Source organism: Odocoileus virginianus, chromosome 10 (genome assembly GCF_023699985.2).
Source record: "Odocoileus virginianus isolate 20LAN1187 ecotype Illinois chromosome 10, Ovbor_1.2, whole genome shotgun sequence".
NCBI lineage: Eukaryota > Metazoa > Chordata > Mammalia > Artiodactyla > Cervidae > Odocoileus > Odocoileus virginianus.
The window spans coordinates 2,841,980-2,861,559 of record NC_069683.1 but is presented as its reverse complement, the minus strand read 5'-3'; the positions used below and the strand labels follow the sequence as shown (position 1 = coordinate 2,861,559).

Sequence of the window (19,580 nt, the reverse complement as noted above, 5' to 3'; positions counted from 1 at the left end):
AAGACGCCTGGGCTTTTTTAAAGATAACTTGCGCAGTGTTTGTCACAGACTGGGCCCGGAAGCGAGTGGCCCTTGGAATGATGCGCGTGTGTCTCCGGTACAATAGTGGTTTCTGTGAAGCAGAAAGGAGTCTGACCCAAGAAGGAAAAGATTGGAAGAGTTGTGCAGAGAAGTAACCCCTCCCACTAGCTTCCAGAAGAATGCAGGCGTTGATGTCGCTGTGACTGCACCGCCCTCCCCTGTCCAGAGAGGACTGTGTCCTTTTGCAAATGAGCTCGCTGCACACACACACACACACACACACACACACACACCCCGAAACTTCCAGCAGCCCCTGCAAGTTGTGAGTTGCCTGGAAGAGGCTGGCCCGCAGCCTTGCCAAGTTCAAGCGCTGGTGTCAGGTTCATCACGGAGCCACAACTGCTTTGAAAGCCTATCACCCTGGGACTGCGGAAGCCAGCCACCCCCACAACCCCACCTTTTAGAGTCCTAGGGTGCATCTTGCAAAATCAGAGGCGGCCAGACTTGGGAGAGATGTCTGGGTTTGTCCGCTCCAACCTCTTTTTGCAGATGGGGAAAACTGAGGCTCTTACGGCAGTAGCCCCGGGGGGTCTCAGTTGGCGACAGAGCTGAAGACAGATCTACCTACCACGGACTAGCTCTCCTCTGTCATGCTCACTGTGACTCTACATTCAGAATGACTGACAATACGTGTCGAGCATGGAGACATTAGGGCAGAATGTTGAAACTCAACATTTCTCTGACAGTCTGACCTGCGGTTACACCAGTAGCTTCGATCCTGGGACAAGACACAACGTGAACGCACCGTTGCTCCCTGAACTCATGGTGTTACCCTCTGGACAATGGCTGTTCCCACACTCTCTAGCAACATAAATTCAACTAGATTCAGTAAATACACATTGAGCTCCGACACGGTGGTAGGATTTGAGGAAACTAGCAAACAAGATGGAAACAGTTCCAGCCTTCCAGGAGCATGTAATCAAACAGATGATTCAGATCAATACTCTGACAGTAAAACAACTCCCACAAAAAAACACCCAGCGTTATAATGCAATGCTGCAAGTAGAACCTCAGCCACTGCCAGGATGGATAGGAAATAGAAACTAAGTGACTTTTTAGTCACCCTCTCCCGTGAGGCCATGAGAAAGGTTCAGGGGACCCCCCTCCCCCAACCCATGCTGTTGCTGGCAGCTCTTGAAAAGAGGGGGATGTCTGTAGAATTGAGTGCTGTAGGAAGACAGGAAGATCTCAGCTCAAGCAGGCTGCTGGGTGGGTGGGGTGGGGTATTACAAGGGGCTTTCAGGAGAGCGTGGAGCAGCTGGTAAGCTGGGATGGAGACGCAGCACAAGAGAACAGAACCTAAGCGGTAGACAGAGTGCAGATAAAGCATAAGTCCCAGAGGGCCCCAGCCAGCTGCATCCCAGGCAATCAGGAGCCTGGGATTGGAGACCCCACCCCTGCCATGACATCACAGGGGAGTGGGGTGGAAACCAACAAAAAGGGGGTCACCCACCCTGGCCTTGGACTCTTGGCAGACCTGAGGGTGGAAAGCAGAGAGAGGCTGAGCCCCAGGGCTAGGGTTGCCTGACTTAAAGGAACAGACTCCACATTCCTCAAGCCCCTCTAAGCCGCCCACCCTCCCTGCCAGCCTCCATCCGGATGACCCCTCCCTCCTGAGTCCACCATTGGATCTCTCGTGAGGGGTCATTCTCTCAGCATGAACTGCATCTCAGATTTCTTCACCTACGAGACCACCAAGTCGGTGGTCGTGAAGAGCTGGACCATTGGGATCATCAACCGAGCGGTTCAGCTTCTCATCATCTCCTACTTCGTGGGGTGAGTCTCTGGCCCCCAGGACCTAGAAACCTGAGGCCCTAGCGACCCCAAGGGCCGCCCCCGGATCCCATCCTCCCCCACCTCCCCTCAGTGTTGCTGCCCAGCTGCCTAAGTGTCTCTCCTTTGGGGGGGGGGCCAACATCCTCATCTGTGGGGCCCCATCCGAGGCACTGGCCTCCCCTGCCATCATCGGAGAGTTCTTTCTTCCACTAAATCTTCCAGAGTTGGACCGCGGCCATGCACCCCGAGGAGGGGAGCTGTGGCCCCTCCACTGTCTCCCCTTCACTCTGTCATCTCCCCTAGCCCCAGCCAGAGAGCAGACCCCCCCTACACACACACACACCTTCCCGTTGCCTTCAGCCAACTCTTCAGGGTCTCGGAAAGACGGGGGAGCCGGGGAAGGGAGGGGAAGGCGATGAGACAAGGGAGTCGGTGACAGGTTGACCAGGTGGATGGCGGAGAGGGCGCGGAGAAGGGACGGGCTGGGCAAGATGCTGCGAGAATGTGGAAGGGGAGCCCTCACTCTCTGAGCGCAGGGCAAGGCGGGGAGTTGAGGTGGGGGACCCTGCCCCTGTGGGGGTACAGGTGGTGGGCAGAAACGGGTGCAAATACCCCTCCAGGGAAGATTTACTGCAGAGAAAGGAGGCTTTTCTGAGCATGACATAGGGGACCGCCCCCTCAGGGGCCAGAAATACTCCCCTTTGTCAGAAACCATCAGTGCCCTGCGTCTGCCTGACTTCATGCCCTAGAACCCATCCTGGGAGTTGCTTAAGGGCCAGGGAGGTCCAAACACCCCCTCTGGGCCCCCACCTCTTGCAGGTGCACACACGTACACACATGTATACACAAAGGTTCGTGAAACAATGGCTGGGGGGAGACACAGGTTCTGTCCTTCTCGCAGTCATTCGAATCAGGAAAACGGGACAGAAACCTCAGAGGTCTGTTTCTTTTCTCCTGGCATTTGGGTCACTCGCCTCACACTGTTCCTTGAGACAACGGGTCTGCGTGTGTGAGACACCGATGACCGTCAGGAGTTCACGCCGGGAGGTCAAAGGAGACCCTTGTGTGTGGGGGCTGGGGCCGCAGGAGTGGACCTGCTGGCCCGCCAGGCCGGAGTAGCGCATGGGAAAATGGGTGGACGTAGATGAAGGAAATTTTTAGCAGCTCCACGCGTGTGCTGAAAACCAGCAGGTTTCATTCATGCGGTGTGTAGATGAGGCTGCACATGCAGTCTCCTCGTGGAGACATTAGAGGGGGGATTCAAGCTTTGGGATGGGATTAAGTGGCTTTAAATGAACTTCTGTTCCAACGCTGAGGTTTCATGAGCTAGGATGTTTGCACATGCTCTCCGTCAGCGTCTCCAGCGCCTGGCACAAAGTTGGTTCTTAAGGCTCCATGTTTGCCTGCGTGTGCATAGCTGTGGTTGTTCGTCGCTGCAGAATGATCTGTTGGTCCAGGTGAGCACAGAGCTACTTCAGCACTTTCCAGCCTGGCCTGGCTCCATGGGCTCCAGGCTGGAGACTGATGGAGGCGAGACCCAGCGGGCTCCATCGCCCCCACCCCTCACCGCCCTTGTCTCTCCCTGATCCAGTCCGGTGCCCCATCCTCAGTGCTGCAGGCCAGCCTGCTGGGCGGGTGGGAGAGGCTCTTTGGCGTCTTGACATCCAGCCCCATCCGTCTCCCAGCCTGACAGCTCCCCACGGAGCAGCGCTCTTCAGCCCAGCCCCTGGCCTCAGCCGCATCTCTGTGCCTGTGAGCCGGGACACGAGTCCGTGGTCATGAAGGTAGCAGGACTGTATTGAGCGTGTCCTCCTGACACGGAGGCAGGAACAGTGGGCCCAAGTGGTACGGGCCCTCACCCCGATGGAGCTGACACGGCCAGAGATGGATACTAATCAGACCATCTCCACGAGCAGATATAAAATGGCAGCCGTGGCTCGGGGTTGAAGAAGGGGGGCCCAGTGCCCCGTGGGCCGCGGGTACAGAAGGGTTTGCCTTTGACCTGGCCAGGGAAGTAAGGGAAGGCTTTCTGGACACAAGACTTTGCAGCCAAGAGGTGAAGGATGAGTCAGAGCCACTAGGTGCGGGAAAGTTAGGAAGGGGGTTCAAAGCAGAGAAGACCCGCTCTGCGATGTGGAAGGGCCTGCTGGATGCGGAGTGAGAAGGGGTCTTGGTGGCTGGAGCAGAGGGAACCAAGGAGAGGATGGTGGAGGACAGGGCTGCAGCCACAGGCAGAGGCTGGACCTCCGATCCTTCATGCTGCAGAGGAGTGATGTACAGTGATGGAGGCTCCTGATGCATTTTAACCTGTGTGTGTGTGTGTGTGTGTGTGTGTCTGTGTGTGTCTAGGGGGAGAGGTGGGAAGCCCTGGCTGACCCCAGGGATTGGCGTGGGCAGAAGTGGATGCAGGAGAGCCCGTTAAGAGGCCAGGCAGTCATGCAAAGAGAGGTGGCTGTGGCTCCGACGCAGGAGGATTTGAAAGGATTTTTAGAGCTTTGAGGTTAATGCTTGACTTGAATCGCTTCCACATTAGCCCTGCCAGGTAGACCAGATGCACAGCTTTACCTAGGGCGTGAGTGACAGGAACCAACCACTTCTCTTATGTACGCACAGCAATATACCACCTGATCGACTCCACACACACACGCATGCACACACACACACACACATGCACGCACGCACACACTGGCCTGAGCCTCAGCTGCTTGCCTGCGGCTCAGGCCCCTTCATCCCTGGCTCCCTAACCCGCCCCAGGTGCACAGAGGTGTCTCTGTGAGGACTTCCTGGGTGTTTCTCGCGCCTTTTCTGGGCCCACCGCAGTCTCCTCTGCAGTGGTGGAGCAGTGGGGGGACTTCCTAAGAGCCCACCCCTTGTCTGGATCCCATGAGCATCTAAGGAGGAAGAAGGAGATGATCCCTGAGGCTTGAGTGCCCAGACGTGCCAGCCAGTGCCCAGCCTGGGGTTGATTCCCAGGGCATTCCTGCAGGAAGCCCACAGCAGTGAGGGCCTCCCACCTCTGGAGTGCCCTTTCCACCCTGGGAAGGGCCTGTCGGGGTTGCAGGCGCCCCCAGCCCATCACAGCCCTGCCCTGGCTCTCCCACTCTAAGACCCCCATCTGCATGGCCACCCGCTTTGGTTCACGACGTTCAGCCTCAGGTCAAAGGTTCCAAAGACATCCAACATGTAAAGCCACTAAAAGGGGGGGATTGATCCAGTTTACAAAGAGGGGCATGGAATCTCATGGCTCTCGTTCTGCCTGCCCCACGCCCAGCACCCCAGCCCCGTGATGGGGAAACCTGGTTAGAAGCCTGGCTCCAGCCCCAACAAGAGTGGGGCTCAGACAGATCACTTTCCATCTCCACGTCTCAGTCCCCGTATCCGGACGATGCCACCTCATTGCCACCTCCGAGGGTTCTGGTGGGAGGAAGTGACACACGCCAGCCTCTGCCTGGGCTGGGTGACTCGGGAAGCTGGTGACTGTTGACATTCCCCAGGCTCCCGGCATGTCCCTCTTTCCCTCGCCCAGCTCACACCTTCCTAAGAGACCACTCTGATTCCCGCGTGCACGCGCATGCACACACACACACACACACACACACACACCCCCTCATACCCTCCCGATCTCCTCCCTGACTCCTGGGTGGTGGAGAGGATGGGATACTGCCCTGACTTCCTTCCTGCACATCCCACCTGCCAGGGAGCTGCCGCCCGCCTCCCGCTCTATAAATAATGAACCAGGAACGCGAGAAAGAAGAAGTCAGAGCAGCAGAGTCGGTGCCAAGAACTGGAGGATCAGTGCCGCCCCGTCTCCTCAGCCCCGGCCCCTGGAGACAGACGCGGCCCCTCTGTTCTGGAAATGAACACCCTCCTTTTCTCCAGCTGCCCGCATGCCCCAAGGGGGCACTGGAATGCTTCCGCTTGTTATTCAACTCGGAGGGGAATCCTGCCCGGGCACAGGAGAGAGCCGTGAGGCAGGACGAGAAGGAGAGAGGCCGCTTAATCGTCCCCAGGGCCCTGGGCTCATCCTCCTGAGACGTCCCTGAGCCGGGGGCTGCTCTCCCGGCTGATGGGCGAGGCCAGCAGGACAGGCACCGGGGGCTGGGGACCAGGACCCCACTGGGGGCCCTGAAGGGGTTATCCAGGGTCAGAATGTGCATGCCAGCTCGGCGAGTCGGTGCCCTGCTCCGGGCCTGGGTTCCTTCGTGTGTAACACGAGGATAATAGCACAGCGGTCCCCTTGGGTCGTAAGAAAGGATTCTTGCATCCTCAGCGTGCTGGGCGGATCCTACAGCAACGGTGACCATCTGAATGCCGCTTCTCACCTGAAGGTTCCCAGACTTGAAGGACAGGAGAGGCCGGTCGTTTCACTGCTAGACACACAAAGGCGCGTCCGTTGCACGGCCAGGCACGGGGAGGGCCCAGGGGCCGTGTGGCCACCATGGCCCCCAGCCAGGCGAGGGCAGCACAGCCGCAGAGGCGCTCGGTCAGACCACCGCCCCCCGCCGTGGCTCCGAGGGCCGCAGCCTAGCTGGTAAAGCTCTTCTGGACGACGTCCGCATTATCCATAATCGCTCCCTTCCCTTCTGCTGGGACGCGAGACAGGCAGCTGACACCTCTCCATGAGCCCCCTTCCCTCCCAAGACCAAGATGAAACCCTTCCCAGTATTCACAACACAGGAGGCAGGGCAAGGGAAGTAAAGCTCACCCCTTGCAGACTTCCACAGAGGCGTGGTGTTCCGAGGAGCGGCTCGCAAGCACGCAGAGAACTCTTAATGGCTCATTACTCAGGGCGCTGCCTGGAACAAGGCAGGAACAGCAGCGCAGGTGAGGCGCCCTCGGCCGGCGCTGGCGGTGACCACCCTTTCCTGCCCTCTCAAGGCAGCGTTCAGAACTCAGGCGCTGGTGACTTCCCTGGCAGTCCAGTGGTTAAGAACCTGCCTTCAAATGAGAGGACCCTGGTTCACTGGTTCAATCCCTGGTCGGGGAACTAAGATCCCAGGTGTCTTGAGACGGCTAAGGTGGAAACCACGACTAGAACCCCAGGTGCTGCAACTGAGACCCTGCGTGCTCAGTTGCTCAGACGTGTCCGACTTTTGGCGACCCGGTGGACGGTAGCCCACCGGGCTCCTCTGTCCATGGGAGTCTCCAGGCAAGAACACTGGAGTGGATTGCCATGCCCTCCTCCAAGGAATCTTCCCGATCGGGAACCTGTGTCTCCTGAATTGCAGGCGGATTCTTTACCCCCTGAGCCACCAGGGAAACCCAACTGAGACCCTACGCAGCCAAATAATTAAGTGTCTTTTTTTAAAAAGATTTCGGGGGCCACAGGGAAGCCCCACTAGGGGGTGACTGTGAACCCTTTCACTGAAAACTGAACGAGGAGCCGCTCGTAAAGTTCAGTCCCATAGATAGGACCCCACGAGTGACCGGGACCCCAGCACGACCCACGAGCTGCTCCCCTCTGTGTCTCCCAACATCAGGGGACCCCAGAGGCTAGAAAGCTCCCAGGCTTGAAGTCCCAACCCCTGCTTCTAAGCAACTTGGGCCAGCCTGCAGCCACCTCCGAGCCCTCACCCACCCCGCCAGCCAGCCTCGTCTTTTCTGCTCCGCAGTCTCCACTCCGCCTGCCCGTCTCCCTCTCACGGGGTTCCCCCCGCCGGCTGTCGCCCTCGTGAGCCTCAGAAGACGACCCTAACACCATATTCCCCAAGTGCGCCCCTAAAATCCCTGAGAAGTCATGGGTGTGTCTGCAGAGCTGGGCAGACATACGCAGCGTTTCGCAAATGTATTTGAGGAGGTTTTGCCGTCTGCACGGCGAGGAGAGTGAAGACGCCTCCCCGCATGCAGGCAGGAGCAGATGGAACTTTCGCGAGTGATGCTGAGGGTGAGCGTGGCCTGAGCCCCAAGGGCACGGGGTGACTTCCCGTGAAAAGGTGGGCTCGGCCCCGAAACCCAGGGGAAAGCAAGGGGCCAGGGGCAGCCCCTTCTTGTTGCTGGGGAAGGCTGGGAGGGGCCCGTGAGGGAGGCAGGAAGGGAAGAAGCCCAGGGCATCCTCCCGGCCCCACGTGGTCCCTCTCTGCCCCAGACGCTGCGGGGTGGGGGCGGGGGGCGGGGGGCGGGGGGAAGCCGCGTGACTGACAGCGGGCTCAGCCGCTCGCCTCTCAGAAGCCGGTAAAGAGGCCAGGTCGGTGGAAGGGAAAGTTTGCTCTATTTTGAGATGCCAGATGCTCTCCAAAGGCAGACTCCCCACACCACCAGCCCCCCCCACCCCCGACAGTCAGGGAGCTTCAGCTTTTATCGGCTGAAGCGGGGCAAAGCTGCACGCAGGAACAGCTCTGATCGTCGTCTTGAAATTGGTTATCGGGGGTCTGACCGACGGCGTCTCGATTGCTTTCAGTACAGTTCATCTTCAGTTCCGGGGTTGGTTTGTTTACTTTTTTTTTTTTTTTTTTGAGGCCAATTCTCAGAATTGTGGCAGCTTATGTCACGGCTATAGTCCGCTCACCACCTAATCAAATTCTTCCACCTGCTGGGGGGTTTCCGTATCTATAAGGTAGCTCAAAGATTAGGGCTCAGAGGGTTATCTCTAGCGCCTGCGCAGGAACTGAAGCTCCTGGACTTTTCTAAATTATTACTTGGTCTGCTTTGACCATTTCCCCTTCGTGTCTGCGTTTTCTCCCTTCTCTATTAAACTTATTCATTGGCCCAAGTGCTTGGGGGACAAGAACCATAGTTTCTTTCTCCGTGTCAACCAGTACAGGTAAATGCCCTCTGGGTGGCAGCACAGCCCAAGAAATAAGCGGCCCCGCCTCCCTCCCCAGCCCCACCCCCGACCTGCCAGGCCCCGCCTCCCTCCCCAGCCCCACCCCCGACCTGCCAGGCCCCGCCTCCCTCCCGCGTCCTTCTCATCCAGCACCCAGGGCCTGCGTTGGCTGGTCCGCTGAACCCCAGCTCTTAGGATACAGCAGTGAGCAAAGCCTGGGAGGCACTGGGGTCAGAGGCCCATGACCCTCTGCGTCCTCTCTCCGGATGCCGCCAGAGAAAGACAGAAGGGCTGAAAACTGGTTCTTGGAAAACTTAAAAAAAAAAAAAAACCTTACTCTTTAAAAAATGCTTTTTAAAAAAAAAAATTAATTACTTTCTGTCCGAGCTCGGTGTGCGCTGCTGTGTGTGGGCTTCCTCTAGTTTCGGAGAGCAGGGGCCCCGCTCTAGCTGCAGTGACTTCTCGTCGCTGTGGGTCTTTTGCAGCGACAGACAGGCCCCAGGGCACGCAGGCTGCAGTAGTTGTGGTGCTCAGGCTCAGTTGCCCCAAGGCCCGTGGGATCTTCCCGGTCCGGGGATTGAACCCGTGTCCCCGGCATTGGCAGGTGGACGCTTAACCACTGGACCACCAGGGAAGTCCAAACATCTCAGTCTCTTTATGTAAAAGGCAGAAAACAACAAACAGTACACAAATGGCATCGATAGGTATTAAAATTTCAAAGAGGGGGTCGATTAGGGGAAAAAAAGGAGTGTAAAAGGGCTCCTAGGGGGTAAGTGCAGAAAGGGGGAGAACGTGACTCTAAGCCAACCCCCGGCTGGCCCAGGCCTCCAGACCAGGCGCCCCTTGCTCTCTGGAGGCTGACAGGAAGGGGCCTCTCCCAGCCTCTGTCTGAGGGCCTCACCCCTCCTCTGTTGCTCTCCGCCCCCACGCCCCACGCCAGGTGGGTTTTCCTGCACGAGAAGGCATACCAGGTGCGGGACACGGCCATCGAGTCCTCGGTGGTGACCAAGGTCAAGGGCTTCGGACGCTATGCCAACCGAGTCATGGACGTGTCTGACTATGTGACACCCCCCCAGGTACATTCCTCTGCCCAGCCCGGGACCCTGTGGGTATCCAGAGGCTGGGTAGCTTGGCGGGGAGGGGCCAAGGCAAGGAGCGCCGATGGGATTCCCAGACCAGATGCCGTGGCATCAGTGATCCGGGGGACCCCTCCCCCAGCAGCTGGGAGGTGCTGGGGCCTGGGGCCTGCCTTCCCACTTTGCTAGGCAGCACTGGGTGTCAGGGAGCCGGGTTTCTCCCTGGCTCTGCTACAACCTGTCCTGAAATCAAGGGCAACACCCTGGGGGGAGCAAGAAGGGCCGGGAAGATGGCTGGAAAGAGTCTGGCTTGGACCCCACCTCTGCCTTTTGTTAGCCCCATGACCTTGGCCAGATCTCTGGGTGCAAGCCTCAGTTTCCTCATCTGTACAATGGGGATAAGAGTGAGCCTCAGTTTCCTCATCTGTACAGTGGGGATAACAGATGTACCCACCTCTCAAACTGGCACTGTTGCATTTTCCCTCTCCCTCCGCCTCCCAAGGGCACCTCTGTCTTCGTCATCATCACCAAGATGATCGTCACGGAAAACCAGATGCAAGGCTTCTGCCCAGAGGTCAGGGCAGCGCAGCGTGGTTGGGGGAGGCTTGGGTTTCAGGGTGTATGCAAAGGCCCAGGGTCCAGCCCCTGGGGCTGCGTGGGACCCCCCCCACCCTCCAGCACCCCCCCCCACTGCCCCCCAGGGTGATGGATCCTCCCTGCACCTGTCTCCCTGCAGAGCGAGGAGAAGTTCCGCTGTGTGTCAGACAGCCAGTGTGGGCCTGAGCGCTTCCCAGGGGGAGGTGAGTGCGGCCCCCTCCCTATCCCCTCCCAACCCCACATCCCCGCCAGGGGAGACAGTGGGAATCAGGCTTCCCGGGTTGCACTGCCCACTCTGACAGAAGCTCGCCGTATGCCACCCCAGTGGGGGCTGCCCCAGAGCTGCCAGTCCAGGGATGGGGAGCACACAGGTGTCCCAGGTGGACAGGGCTGTCACAGATGCTCGGTGGGACGCGGGGGCTTGGGGGAGAGAGATTGGTTCCTGGCATGCGCGTGCTAAATTGCTTCAGTTGTGTCCGGCTCTTTGCAATCCCATGGATTGTAGCCCACCAGGCTCCTCTGTCCATGGGGATTCTCTAGGCAGGAATACTTGGGAGGGCTGCCATGCCCTCCTCCAGGGCATCTTCCCCACCCAGGAATGGAACCCAGGTCTCCTGTGGCTCCTGCATTGCAGGCAGATGCTTTACCGCTCAGCCACCAGGGGAGCCCCTGGTTCCTGGCGGGCGGCCCCGAGTGGCTTCCTAGAGGCAGGGACATTTGAGATGGGCCCTGAAGAACGGGTAGGATTTGGCAGGCGAGGTTTCGAGAAGGGCATTCTAGGCAAGAGGAGCAGAGGCCGCCAAGGCTCGGAGGCAGGAAAGAGCCCGCGGTGAAGGGGTCTCCGCGGTGCAGGGGCTTGGAACACGGGAGGGATGGGTCGTCCCCTCCGTCTGGCCGGTCCACGGCTGGGGAGGCCAGGAGGAAGGAGTCTGAGGAGCACGGGGCCCCGGTCCACCTCCCCGACCCGGCCTTTCCCTCCGCCTGCGGGGTCCCTGTGTGTGTTGGGGGGCGTCCCGGATGGGGAGAGGGGGACGGGGTGAAGAGCCGGGCGTGCACCCAGCGATCGCGGCTCCACCCTCGCAGGGATCCTCACCGGCCGCTGCGTCAACTACAGCTCTGCGCTGCGGACCTGCGAGATCCAGGGCTGGTGCCCGGCGGAGGTGGACACGGTGGAGACGTAAGGGCCCGGGCACGCGCCGCGCCTCTGGGCGCCCGGGCCCCGTCCACTCCCGGGGCGGGGCCAGGGCCGTGGCCCTCGGGAGCGTCTCCCCCAGACCCTAGACGCCCCGCCCACGTGGCCGTCAGGAGGTGCTCCCAGAAAGGTAGGTGGTCCCTCCTCCCGGTTCCGCCTCCTTCCTCCCAAGCTCAGGCCTCCTGCTCTCGCCCACAGGCCTGTCATGATGGAAGCCGAGAACTTCACTATTTTCATCAAGAACAGCATCCGTTTCCCCCTCTTCAACTTCGAGAAGTGAGTTCTCAGTCCCGTTCGGTTCAGTCGCTCAGTCGTGTCCGACTCCCTGCAACCCCATGAACTGCAGCATGCCAGGCCTCCCTGTCCATCACCAACTCCCGGAGTCTACTCAAACTCATGTCCATTGAGTCAGTGATGCCATCCAACCATCTCATCCTCTGTCGTCCTCTTCTCCTCCTGCCGTCAGTCTTTCCCAGCATCAGGGTCTTTTCAAATGAGTCAGCTGTTTGCATAAAGGGGCCAAAGGATTGAGTCCTAGCTCCTTCCTGAAGCCAAGAAGCATTGCAGCCACCGCCCCCGGAGGGGGACACCCCTTCTTCCCCGGCTCCCCAGGGGGAGACCTCCCCAGGGCAGACTCTGGGACCAGATTCCCTGCCAGCCTCGTGCACTGGGGCTGAGGCCCCACACGGGGGCTTTGCTGGGCAGTGAGGGTGGGGGCAGGGACAGTGGACCCTGGGCCTGGAACCGGGGATGCCTCCAAGAAGGCGGGGTCCTCTGCTCCCCGCCTCAAGTCCACAGGTGCGCGGGGTGTCCCTTTTCCCTTGGGGAGGCCCCTCTCCAGTGGTTCCCCGTTCAGCCTCTCCTGGTGGGTGTCCACATGCAGAGCACAGCAGAGGAGCCAAGGATAAGGCCGCCCACCCTCGCAGAGGAGGGCGGCGGTGCAGGCCTTGGAAAGGCCAGGGGCAGGGGTGGACGGTGGGGGGCGCGAGCGTCCAGAGGGCCGGGGCTGGAGGGAAACCCACGCGTCAACCCCCCTCCACTCCCCAGAGGGAACCTCCTCCCCGACCTGACGGCCGCAGACGTGAAGACCTGCCGCTTCCACCCCGACAGAGCCCCCTTCTGCCCCATCCTGCGGGTGGGCGACGTGGTCAAGTTCGCGGGGCAGGATTTTGCCAAGCTGGCCCAAACGGTGAGGACCAAGCCACTCTTGCCTTGGGGTCAGGGGGGGCCCTTTGGCCGGTGGAGGGGGTCCTGGGGGCCGGGGAGGAGCTGCAGTGTGGCCATGCCCCGGGTGGGGGCACCCCAGACCTGTGCCCGGCCTGTGCCTGCACCTGCCCGCAGTGCTCCTGCCTGCCTAGCTCCTGCCCACCCCCAGCCCCCTCTCCCCTGCTCCTGTCTTCATGCTCCATGTGCAGGCAGAGGCCTCCGATCTCCCAGGAGCGCCCACACCACGGGAAGGTGGATCAGTGGTCACTTCCCTGCGTGAGAACTAAGGGACTAAAGATAACCAAAAAACACCAGGGACGTCCCTGTGGTCCGGCAGTTCAGAGCCCGCCTTGCAAAGCCGGGGCAGAGGTCGATCCCTGCTCCGGGACCTCAGATCCCACCCGCTGTGGGGCAGCTAGGGCCACATGCCAAAATACAGGGCAGGCCTCCACAAGAGCCAGCACCACGGGGAGAAAAAAGGATGCGGAAAACAGGAATCAGAGAGGCCCCAGGGCTGTGACCCTCAGCTACAGCGCTTCTTTGCTAAGCGACGCGTGACAAAGCCCTCTTCTCTCCCCCGACCTCTGCCCTCCGCCTGGAGAACGGGCCATTTGTCAGGACCCCATCGCCCCGCCCCGCCGGCACCACCCCGCTCCATCAGAGGGCTCAGTCCGCCCCCTTCTCCTTCCAGGGCGGAGTCCTGGGCATTAAGATCGGCTGGGTGTGTGATCTGGACAAGGCGTGGGACCAGTGCATCCCCAGATACTCCTTCACCCGGCTGGACGGCGTTTCGCAGAAGAGCAGTGTCTCCCCAGGCTACAATTTCAGGTAACCCCGCCCCGTCCCCCGGGGCTTTGCAAGGAGGCGGGCACCCTGACATGTCAGGCCTCAGTGCCCCCCAGGAAGAGAAGGTGCCACGTTCCCCTCTTGGGTTTCGGCTCAAAATCAGGGAGGACTTCCAGCCGTCGGCCACCCGGAGACCCCATGCGGTTCTCCGAGCTCGCCGTCAGGGGCAGGGACCCCGCGGAGGGTTCATGCTCCCAGCTGGCAGTTAGGCCCCGAGACCAGGGCCTCCTGAAACGTTTGGTTCCGTGGTTCTGAACCCATTCTGAGCTCCTCCCGCTCTGAAGCTGTGGGCCGTCCCATTTGTCCCCTGCACCAGAATTTTCTGAGGTTTCTTGCTTCACCAAGCATGGGTGATAGCTCGTATGGTTTTCTCAAAAGGTGGAAATTTTGTATCTCTGTCCGTAACCAAGAGATTTCATCTGAGTGACAAGTAATGATTACAGTGTTACTGTTAGCTCTTCAGTGACTTTCCAAACAAGAACTCGGTCTTTAAATACCATCTCATTTACATTCCCAATGGCTTTGAGACATAAGGGATCCCTCTCCCCATTTTGAAGAAAGGGAGAGAAAAGAACTTGGGGCGAACTATTGGGATCGAGCTGAAAGCCCTCCTTCCATCCCCATTTCCTTATCTATGAACCTTATTATCTTGAGCTGATCAGACAATGTGTGGAAAACTTCAGCTCTCTGGGGGCGGGGGTTGGGGGCAGGTTCCCCTTACTTTTTTAAGGTCCTAAAATTTCTGGCAGGGTCCTGATTAAGAACACAGTGTTATATACTGTAAACAGGCTAAATTAGGTAAATAGGCAGGAATCAGGGGACAAAATATGATTAAGAATGTATTTCAATTATATATTCAAATTTCCTCCATTATAATGATATTACCTAACATAATGGCATCCATAAGAAAAAGATCATTTTCCTTTTTTTAATCTTTGTTTGTAGTTTTAAAAAATAATAATGCACTCCTTTATGGACAGAGGAGGCTGGCAGGCTACAGTCCATGGGATCTCAAACAGTGGGACGCAACTTAGAGACTAAACAACAAGCTTTGCAATTAATAGTTTAAAATGTGTGTGTATTCTCTGGAAAGAAGAATTTTTTAAAATTGAAAGTGCCTTTATAATCAACTCTAAACTTAAAAAAAAAAAAAAAAACCCATAGGAAACAACACATAATTTAAAGTAGGTTAAAAATACTATTTGGCTCCCTGGCAGAAATTGTCATATTTATTCAGTCAGTACATCACACTGAAATCAATACAAAGGATATTTGTATGGTGGCTTAAAATAGTAACATATTAATAAAAATTCTTGTGATCTAAACTGCAAGTCTTCATCTTCATAACTTCTCTCTGGCCACTGGGAATTCTTCAGCCCTCCAGCTAACTCATCTGGTGGGAGAGCTTATGAAGAGTAGAGATAGGAAGAAGACCCCGACTCGCGGTCTCATACAGCTTTAGAAGAAAGTCTTTCATTCCAAGAAGAACTGGTTTGGAGTTCTCATCTTCAGTTGGTCGTGGTGGGCTCACCCACACACGCACTGCATCCCTCCCCTCTGTCACCCTAGGCACAGCAGGACGTGAGTTAGACCTCGTCCTAAATAAGTGAAGTGAAAGCCGTTCAGTCGTGTCCGACTCTTTGTGACCCCATGGACTGTACAGTCCACAGAATTCTCCAGGCCAGAATACTGGAGTGGGCAGCCTTTCCCTTCTGCAAGGGATCTTCCCAACCCAGGGATTAAGCCGGATCTCCCACATTGCAGATGGATTCTTTACCAGCTGAGCCCCCAGGGAAGACCAGTCATAAATAAGCCTGGGTTAAATGTGGAGAGACAGGTCAGAGGGTCTTTAAGGACGCTGCGAGCATAATCCCTGGGGGCCCCAGATAGCTGACCCTCCCGCCAAAGATCTCCAGGCTAGAGTCTTGTTTTTGTTTAGTTGCTCTGTTGCTCTCTGCAACCCCACGGACTGCAGCACTCCAGGCTTCCACACCAGTCCTTCACCATCTCCTGGAGCTTGCTCAAACTCGTGTCCATTGAGCCGATGATACCATCCAACCATCTCATCCTCTGTTGCCCCCTTCTCCTCCCGCCTTCAATCTTTCCCAGCATCAGGGTCTTTTCCAGTGAGTCAGTTCTTCACATCAGGTGGCCAAATATTGGAGTTTCAGCTTCAGCACAGCCGTTCCAATGAATATTTAAGACTGATTTCCTTTAGGATGGACTGGTTGGATCTCCTTGCAGTCCAAGGGACTGTCAAAGAGTCTTCTCCAACAGCACAGTTCGAAAGTATCAATTCTTCATTGCTCAGCCTTCTTTATGGTCCAACTCTCACATCCATATATGACTACTGGGAAAACCATAGCTTTGATGATATGGACCTTTGTCAGCCAATTAACATCTCTACCTTTTAACACACTGTCTAGGTTTGTCATAGCTTTTCTACTAAGGAGTAAGCGTCTTTTAATCTCACAGTTGCAGTCACCATCCACGGTGATTTTGGCTTGAGTGTAAAGAGGCAAAGGTGCTCTATTTGACCCTTATGGTTTAAGAGTTTCTAGAGAGCCCAAGGAGTAAGGGTGCAAGGGGCATCTCTGTGGCCCTGGCTCTGCCTCCTCAGAGCATCCCCCAACCTCACTCCCCACCCCGGGGAGCCAGCCACTGCTCTTGTGTTGCCGCAAACTGCAGGCACCACACGGACCCAATGCTGAGCTAAGATCACCTGTCAGGGAAGCTCCCGGCCACCGATGCAAAACCTTGGAGAAGAGAACAAGGGTTTCGACCGGGCTCATTCAGCTTGGCCGTGGTGCGGGTCCTGTATGCCCGCTCCGTAGAGTCTCACGAGGCTCCTTGCCGGTGTGTGAAGTGTCCCACGTGCGTTTGCTCAAAGCTTCTCACCCCCTGCCCAGGAGAAGCTTCCCTCCCCCCACCTCACAGATGAGAAAGCAGAGGCTTGCAAGTGAAATACTTCCCTGGAGGTCACAGAGCCAGCAAGCATGGGTGCCTGGATGCAAACCTGTTTTCTTGGCTGCTTCCCACCCCAAGCAGGGAGGTTAGAGGCATTCACCTTTAGCTCAGTCAGTGTAGTTGGCGCGTTCACCCCCCTTTAAAGACAGAGAGTCTAAGGTCCAGGGAGGCTGAAACACTAACTGCTGCTGCTGGAGGCACCATTCTGAGCCCAGCCTTTTGTCTCCCAAACAAATTCATCTGCTTCTTCCTCACCAACAGAGGCTAGATTTCCCCCCCCTCAACGTCCTGCTGTTGCCGTTTGCTCTGGAGGGAATGGAATCATTCAGCCAAGATTCAGCCTTCTTTTAATCTGCAAACTCAGACGTTCAGAGGCAGCTAGAGACTCGCGTTTCCATCCTTAATTACTTCTGCAGCTCTTTTCCAAATGCCAGCCCCCACCCCAAGGATCTTGAGGATCTTTGCCTGCAGAAGTCAGAGACGGAGAATTTATAGCTGTCGAAGGCACCTTGACTAACATGACCATTTAGCAGATAAGGAAGTAGACCCTCCAAAGGGGGAGGTGATGGGCCCAGGTCACAGGTGCATGTTAGAGGAGCCTTAGAGGCCATTTGCTCCCAGTTCCTATGGCAGTCTCTGCGATGCAGCCCCAGACGAGGTCTGTCCGTCACTGATGGCCCCAGTCATTTGAAAGGTGACCTCGTATTGAGCTACAACGCGTCTCCCTTCCACCTCCACTCAAAGCACCTGGTGCCATCCATCTAAATTAATCTTTCTTTGTGTGATCTCCTGAAGGTTCCCATCTGTCCCTACCTGAAACTGAGTGGAAAGATTTTATTTTTACTCTTAGGTCTCTTCTACGGGGTGTAAGGTTCCAAAGGCCATTTTAACTCAGTGTTTTCATGAGGCTTCTCTCCAAGCACCTTGAGAAGATGCAGTTGCTGGGTTCATCCACATCAGTCCCAGACAGAGTGAAGCATTTCTAAAAATAGAAACTGGCACGACTTCCATGGAGGTCCAGAGGTTAAGACTCCATGCTGCCGATGCAGCGGGCATGGGTTTGATCCCTGGCTGGGGAACTAAGAGCCCACCGACCATGCAGCATGGCCAAAGGAATTTTTTAAATTATTAATTAAAAAATTTAAGAAATAAGAGCTGGCGAGGGTCACCAGTTCCAGGGAGCACACGGTGATAGCCACCCCCACAGAAGGGCTCCTGCGTGCCAGGCGCCCCCACGGCTCAGCGGGGCAGGATCCTAAGCGGAGACCTGCCTGCATTCCCCCAAGGGTGGGCACAGGCAGTGTTGTGGGGGCACCGAGAGTCCCTCTGCCCGTGAACAGGCGTGTGCGTGCGTTTGGGGATGAGTGCGTGTGAGCGAGCGTGTGCGTCCGCTGTGTGAGTCGCTGAGGCTGAGTGAGTGGGTCAGGGAACACGTGTGAGTCTGTGTGAGTGGCTAGGCAGAGACAGTGCAGAGACGAACTGAAAATACTGTATCAGTCAGGGTCCCAGCGGGAAGCAGATGGCACCTGCCGACTGGGTAACCGGAGGAGGGTTGAGTAAAGGGCCTGCTTCAGAGCGGGGTCAGGCATGGAGGAGCAGGGTCAGGTATGGAGGAGCGGGGTCAGGTATGGAGGAGCAGGGTCAGGTATGGAGGAGCAGGGTCAGGCAGGGAGCAGCGGGGTCAGGCAGGGAGGAGCGGGGTCAGGTATGGAGGAGCAGGGTCAGGCATGGAGGAGCGGGGTCAGGCATGGAGGAGCAGGGTCAGGCAGGGAGGAGCGGGGTCAGGTATGGAGGAGCGGGGTCAGGCAGGGAGGAGCGGGGTCAGGCAGGGAGGAGCGGGGTCAGGTATGGAGGAGCGGGGTCAGGCAGGGAGGAGCGGGGTCAGGCAGGGAGGAGCGGGGTCAGATATGGAGGAGCGGGGTCAGGCAGGGAGGAGCGGGCTCAGGTATGGAGGAGCGGGCTCAGGCAGGGAGGAGCGGGGTCAGGTATGGAGGAGCAGGGGTCAGGTATGGAGGAGCGGGGTCAGGCAGGGAGGAGCGGGGTCAGGTATGGAGGAGCAGGGTCAGGTATGGAGGAGCGGGGTCAGGCATGGAGGAGCGGGGTCAGGTATGGAGGAGCGGGCTCAGGCAGGGAGGAGCGGGGTCAGGTATGGAGGAGCGGGGTCAGGTATGGAGGAGCGGGGTCAGGCAGGGAGGAGTGGGGTCAGGTATGGAGGAGCAGGGTCAGGTATGGAGGAGCGGGGTCAGGCAGGGAGGAGCGGGGTCAGGCAGGGAGGAGCGGGGTCAGGTATGGAGGAGCGGGGTCAGGCAGGGAGGAGCGGGGGTCAGGCAGGGAGGAGCGGGGTCAGGTATGGAGGAGCGGGGTCAGGCAGGGAGGAGCGGGGTCAGGTATGGAGGAGCGGGGTCAGGTATGGAGGAGCGGGGTCAGGCAGGGAGGAGCGGGAGTCAGGCAGGGAGGAGCGGGGTCAGGTATGGAGGAGCGGGGTCAGGCAGGGAGGAGCGGGGGTCAGGTATGGAGGAGCGGGGTCAGGCAGGGAGGAGCGGGGTCAGGTATGGGGAGGAGTGGGGTCAGGCAGGGAGGAGCGGGGTCAGGTATGGAGGAGCGGGGTCAGGCAGGGAGGAGCGGGGTCAGGTATGGAGGAGCGGGGTCAGGCAGGGAGGAGCGGGGTCAGGTATGGAGGAGCGGGGTCAGGCAGGGAGGAGCGGGGTCAGGTATGGAGGAGCGGGAGTCAGGCAGGGAGGAGCGGGGTCAGGCATGGAGGAGCGGGGTCAGGCAGGGAGGAGCGGGGTCAGGTATGGAGGAGCGGGGTCAGGCAGGGAGGAGCGGGGTCAGGTATGGAGGAGCGGGGTCAGGCAGGGAGGAGCGGGGTCAGGTATGGAGGAGCGGGGTCAGGCATGGAGGAGCGGGGTCAGGCATGGAGGAGCGGGGTCAGGCAGGAGCGGGGTCAGGCAGGGAGGAGCGGGGTCAGGTATGGAGGAGCGGGGTCAGGTATGGAGGAGCGGGGTCAGGCATGGAGGAGCGGGAGTCAGGCAGGGAGGAGCGGGGTCAGGCAGGGAGGAGCGGGGTCAGGCAGGGA

At 58.2% G+C, this 19,580-nt stretch overlaps 1 protein-coding gene across 2 annotated transcripts in view; it reads left to right on the top strand.

The window, feature by feature from the left end:
- Positions 1–1,319: 1,319 nt before the first annotated feature.
- P2RX3 (purinergic receptor P2X 3) overlaps positions 1,320–19,580 on the top strand; it is a 33,007-nt gene continuing 14,746 nt past the window's right edge. Inside the window, exons 1-8 of one of the 2 annotated variants that reach the window (XM_070472926.1) lie at positions 1,320–1,857; positions 9,561–9,696; positions 10,199–10,270; positions 10,433–10,496; positions 11,377–11,470; positions 11,684–11,761; positions 12,533–12,674; positions 13,383–13,519. In XM_070472926.1, the coding sequence (XP_070329027.1) occupies positions 1,739–1,857; positions 9,561–9,696; positions 10,199–10,270; positions 10,433–10,496; positions 11,377–11,470; positions 11,684–11,761; positions 12,533–12,674; positions 13,383–13,519 (842 nt within the window). In that variant the 5' untranslated portion in view covers positions 1,320–1,738. Of the gene's footprint in view, positions 1,858–7,631; positions 7,742–9,560; positions 9,697–10,198; positions 10,271–10,432; positions 10,497–11,376; positions 11,471–11,683; positions 11,762–12,532; positions 12,675–13,382; positions 13,520–19,580 lie in introns of those variants that run through there. The other variant, XM_070472927.1, reaches the window with a different exon arrangement.